The following is a 6000-nucleotide window of genomic DNA, read 5'->3' as shown; positions in this document are numbered from 1 at the left end:
GAAAAGAAGGGAAGGGATGAGAAGGGTATGGCACGGGAGGGGAGGGTTGGCTTTCTTTTTTTTCCCTCTTGGCTTCTTGCCCTTCTTTCTAGCGTGCCTCCCAGTAGGGACTCTTGTATCTCCTCACATGCTATTGTCCTCCATCCCTCAGCACCCCTTCCCCCAACCCCCAGAACCAAGTAGAATGGTGATTTGTACACGTATATCCAGCAGGGGTATACTAATTTGAGTCCCTACTCTCCTTGAAGCTTTGCAATATGTTGGGATGGTTCTGTAGGGACTTTGGTGTCCTTTGGGTCAGGAAGATCTCAGGCCCAGCCCGAATCCCTAAAGCAATTGACATCAGAATAGAGGTAAAGAAGTTATCAGGAAATATAGAGAAAGTGTCTTCAGGCCAGTATGCAAGACACATTTAAAGCATTATTGCCACTACTCAATTGTTAACTGAATAATCATCTGAATGTAACAACTTTGGGAGATCTTTAATATTTCTATCTAAAGTTATCTGGAGAAGAGAGCAAAATCTGTAAGTGTCACTTGGAAGTCTGTTTCAGTTCTCCCATGTGGTACTCAGTTTTCAAAAACTTCCCAATCCTACTCATTAATGAGCAACATAATGGAAGAATATTTATTTACCAATTACAAACATTTTATTCAACATGTTAGCTACCAGTTCCCATGGACTTTCAGCAAATCCTATTAATCAGCTTGTAGGATCCTTCACTTTCTCTTCCAAAGGCCAGGTCTTTGGGCCGTGTTCCATCCCTGTTGCCAAAATTATTATAAGCTAGTAACTTAGCTTGTCACTTGTTATACTTGCAGAAGGCACAAGATGGTTTATTATTTATAGAAGTGCTAGCAGTAGCCAGAGGAACATCATCGTACTGTTTCTTCAAACTTCAGTCCCCTACAGGTATAAGATTAGAACCCAATGTCACATGTGCCTGTAGTGGTGTCCATCAAAAGAGAAATCTCAAAAATAGGAAACTCTGGTCTTAAAACCTTTGGTCACTGTAAGTAACCTGTCCATCTTTCCTTCTGAGGAAGAAAAGAGACTTCAGCCTTACCCTGGAATGGAAGCAAATATCTCTGGAGAGAAGAGATGTATCTTTAAACAAGTCTGCCTTCTGACCAAGAGGGATACACTAGTTCTAAATCCCAAGGCTCTTTGCCGTGACCTGGTCTTGGGCAAAGTGAATGAGACTCCTAGGCACAAAATGTAAGAAGGCATTCAATAGGTTGCAGGGTCCTAAAACCAAGTGGCTGCTCAAACTTTGCACCCTGCGTGCCTTGCTCACCTGATCCTAATTGAGGCCCTTCTGTTTGCTCATCAAACGTACTGTTTGCTCATAAGATAAGACCTAGACCATGCAGAAGTGCAATACATTCATGGAGAATTTTTTTCCCAACATCCATCCCTAAGACCAAGATTACACAGTTGCCCAAGATTGTAGAGTATTCTGAATATAGCATCTATTTTCTTCCTGGACAGAACTAAATCCATCAGAAGTAATGTTTAAAGAACTGTTTCTTTCTTTTGCATGCAATTTGTTTTTCTTTTAGATTAAGAGATGAGTCCAGAGGTAAGGGGGACAGGAGGAGGACGGTGACATCATGGATGACACTATCCTTTGAGAGCACCGGAGCAGTTAGAAAAGACTGAAAGGAAAGAGTAATCTTATTTCATAAGGGGTATGTCATTTTATGATTTAAATTAAGTCTGTGATTGTCACTTAGCAAAATTGCTAAAATCATTCTCAGAATATCATGAGAGGAGGAAGAAAGAGAAGTAAAATATAAAACCGTTTTGGAGGTAAATAGAAGACCGCCATAAACAAGCTATCTACAGAATTATGGGGCTTAGGAATTCACAGTACCCTAAAAACAAGAACACAGCTTTGAGCATTTCTATACTCTAATTTTTAAAAATTAAGTATATTTTGTGAATTTTTCACCCACAAATTATTTTAACTGGAAGCCGTCACAGCTCGCTAGTCAGCAGTTGGTGAAGGACTAAAGCAGCCCAAATCCTTCCTGTCTCAGAGTAAGGCCTGCTCGGTAGCAAGTGTGAGCTGGGGCTGTATGTGCAGAAATCAGAGCCTAAGTATGGTAAGTTGGACATTTCAGAGATAAGGAAGGCAGCTGGTCTGTGTGAAATCTTGTATCAATAACTGATTTTATTTTTTCAGTCGTAATTACGGAATTTGTGCTTTTCATTATTATATCTTCATAGACCATGATTTTTAACTTTAGATCAATTTACATTTTATGCCAGATAATTCTGTTGCGAGGGGCTGTCATGTGCATTGTGAGATATTTAGCAGCATCCTTGTCCTCGTACAGTTACCAGGTAAAATACAGGGTATGTCAGTTCAATCTGAATTTCAAACAAGCAGCAAATAATTGTCATTGTCTGTGTATACAATTATCAACGCTGCAGGTCTGTAATTGGTCCTCCATGGCACACTTATATCATGATGTAAACTTATATTATGGTTATCACAAGCAATACTTATTTATAAATTTATTCTTCATGTTTTTTTTTGTTTGTTTGTTTTGTTTTGTTTTTTGTCTGAAGTGTAAATGTAACTGGGCCTCCTATATTTTTATTTGCTAAATCTGGTAACATTACAATAGATGCGAGCAGCATCCCTCCTTAACTGAAAATGTCTCCAGGCATTATTAAATGTCCCCTAGGGGGCAAAATTGCCCTGTGTTGAGAATCACTGTCCTAAAGGGATGACATCCTCTGCACTTGGAAATCTCATGGTCTGTTCTCTGGATATTTTAATTTTATTCACACATTTAAAATTTATTTTAGGCCTGCAATGTCCAGGTTATTTTTCTAGGGTTTACTTTTTGTTCTATTGATTACTATATAATTGACTTTTTAAACTACTTTCTGCAATGTTGAAAATTTGTCTTTTGACTTTACTGCTGAAAACTGTATTATTTCCTTGTGATATCTTCTTTCCTTTTTTAGAGAGAACATGATTGCTCTTCAAAATCTGCTTCCAATTATTTCATTTTAAGTATTTATTACTGTTTATCTTAAACTTGCAATTTTGTTCTTTTATTTAACCTGCTGTTTTTACATGCTTTTTAATTACATTTTTAAGAGGAGACGTTCTTACTAAATTTAATTCTGTAAACTGGCTGTCCCTGATTTGTTTTTCTTTTCAAATCTTTATTTATTTTTCTTTCTTTACATAGTGACTTTCATAGAATGAGATCCTGTATTTGTTACTATCTTCTGAGCCTTCTATATTTTTATTTACTAAACCTGGTAACTCTGCACTAGATGCCAGCAGCAGTCCTCCAATTTTGCTTACTTAAAATCTTACTGATTTTTAAATATGTGTCCTTGCCTTCCTTACACAGTTAACCAATTGAGTAAAATTTTATTGTTACTCCAAAGATTCAGATTCTAGAGTCCAAGTCTGTTGTACATGGTCAAGATTGTAACATTTTTGATGGTCAATGTTGCTTAGTGTTTTTAACTGAAAATATGAATGGAATACGGTTTATATTTGGAAATAACTCTTAGTGATGTGCGTTTCGATTGACTTTGTTTCATATCCTCCAAGTTTTCACTAAGCTGTAGACTCTACTAATTATTTTCATTTGAGTTTTCCTTCCTAATTTTAAATTATCAATGGATCATCATTTTTAGGATAGGAACTAAATCTGTATGTGTTTATACATGTAAATCTGATTTTATGTACACTCTATACACATAAATGTATATTATAATTATTGATGTATTTCTATTCTATTCTAATGCTTATGCAACATATTAATAAAATTTAATAATCACCTATTATATTGTTCACAGTGCCTAATGTAAAATGTATTATCAATACATTAGAATTTTACTATTCAATACATAATCTCCATATATGGTGCAAACAAGATAGCAATCTTTTCTGCTTAATTTAAATCTGCAAGTATTTTCAATAATGCTCAATATATCATAGAATATAATGAGAAAAGAAGAGGTAGGTGAAAGAGACAAATGTGTAGCCCTCCTGTTCTTCTTCTTCCTTTTGTTTTCTCAGAATATCATCACTCATATCAGGCATGTTTATAAAAATGAGAGATTATGTCCTTTTTGGCATATTTCATCTTCTTTAGGACACAAAGAGAAGCTTGCTTCAGTTTGCTGTCACGTAAAATTAGAAGACATGAATGGCCAGATGGATGGAAAAATAGCAGCACACTACTAAAAGTCCTTGCCACAACGCTGTCTAGAATAGGATAAGACAATGTTAGTATGATACTGATGAACTGATGCACAGCAGAGGAGTAGAAATGAAATTATAGCTTTTATAGGTCTTACATGGGCTTCTCTGCTGGGATCCCTGGAATAAACACCGTGTAGCTTCATCTGTCTGGTGTGGCTCCATAAGGACAGGAGTAAGAGAAAAATGGAGGCCAGTGTTTCCACAAAAGGAAGGATGAACATCCTCTGAAGAAGAAACAGAGAAGTGAAATCATGCATGGTCTCCATATAGTTAAATGTCAAGTTGCCTTTTATTATTACCCATTCTTGGATTAAACTATTTATTATTTCTTTCAAAATGAAAGTTGTGCAGAAAGAGATCATTGCCTCTAGTACAACAAAAAGAAGCACCTTGTGAATTCTCTATTTCATCCAGAGGAAAATGGGTTTGGAGAAGTTGGCTACCTTGAAGAAATGGAAGACACTAAGTGGCTGGTACAGTACAAGCAGAAATAGTTGGATCCTGTCCAGAGAATGTCAAAACTTACTGCAAGATTCTTAGAATCAGGCATTTTCTCATAGCCTATATTGAAAGAGATAGCTAAAATTGTTTCCACAGGAAACATATCCTGGAGATGGCCAAGCAGTTGAGAATAAAATCAATCAGGGAGACCTTTCAGTTCCTGGTTCAATGATGTTTACCAATACAATGAATCCGTTTCCCACAATCCCCATTATGAATTATACAACAGGAACTATTATAAACAATGCCTCCTGAATGCTTGACATGCCTGTACATAGTGAATGTCTGCCTTCAATACACCATTGACTGATTGATTCTAGCTGCACTCTTATAGATTTATGTATCCGAAGGAGTGACTTCTTTCTGTTTTTTTGATGGCCATTGATGGAGTCTGGAGAGATCCAAGGTGTGCTCTAAAATTAGATTTCAACTAAATTGTAAAATATACAAGTTTTTTTTCCCCCTTGAAGGTATCAGCTAGTGATTTTCAAGGCAAATATTATATTCCCTGCTGCTATTGACTCTGGTTATATTTTACATGGAAAGTTCTGCATTCAAATTTGAACCCCGATTTGTTAACATGCAAAATTAAAGTAGATTCTCCTTTATAGTTCTATAATGCCATCCTTTGCTTAAAAATTATTCATTTGTGTGATGTATCCCTTTGATTCAGCTATCACCCTGGGCTAGAAACTCTAAGCCCCCATCTAGAAAAATGCAGTATATCTTTAGAGTTTATGATCAGCATATTTCTTCATTGTCAACCTCACCAATACAGATTGATTAAAAAATATGCAAGTTTAAGAAAATGGAGAAAACAGCTCTCTGATATAATACCAAAATCTTTTAGAGAGTATGGAAGTTTTAGGCTGGGCGCAGTGGCTCATGCCTGAAATCCCAGCACTTTAAGAGGCCGAGGCAGGTGGATCACCTGAGGTCAGGAGTTCGAGACCAGCCTGGCCAACATGGTGAAACCTCGTCTCTACTAAAATACAGAAATTAGCTGGGCGTAGTGGCGTACACCTGTAATCCCAGTTACTTGGGAGCCTAAGGCAGAAGAATCACGTGAACCCGGGAGGCAGAGGTTTCAGTGAGCCAAGATCACGCCACTGCACTCCAGCCTGGGTGACGGAGTGAGATCTGTCTCAAAAAAAAAAAAAAGGGAGTATGGAAGTTTTAAAACATATGATATATACTTTGGCACTTCTTCTATTGATATCTTAGGAGTCTGTGTACTCTCACCTTCAATCTAGAA

General features: G+C 36.8%; 1 protein-coding gene across 2 annotated transcripts in view; it reads left to right on the top strand.

Moving 5' to 3' along the window:
• Positions 1-1376: 1376 nt before the first annotated feature.
• LOC102130335 (uncharacterized) overlaps positions 1377-6000 on the top strand; it is a 51140-nt gene continuing 46516 nt past the window's right edge. For both annotated transcript variants that reach the window (XM_074005882.1, XM_015430383.3), the window contains exon 1: positions 1377-2109. In XM_074005882.1, coding sequence (XP_073861983.1) covers positions 2083-2109 — 27 coding nt within the window. In that variant the 5' untranslated portion in view covers positions 1377-2082. The remainder of the gene's footprint in view (positions 2110-6000) is intronic.

This window comes from Macaca fascicularis, chromosome 11 (assembly GCF_037993035.2).
Source record: "Macaca fascicularis isolate 582-1 chromosome 11, T2T-MFA8v1.1".
NCBI lineage: Eukaryota > Metazoa > Chordata > Mammalia > Primates > Cercopithecidae > Macaca > Macaca fascicularis.
Note: the sequence above shows the minus strand (reverse complement) of the source record. Positions and strands in the feature narration are given on the sequence as shown.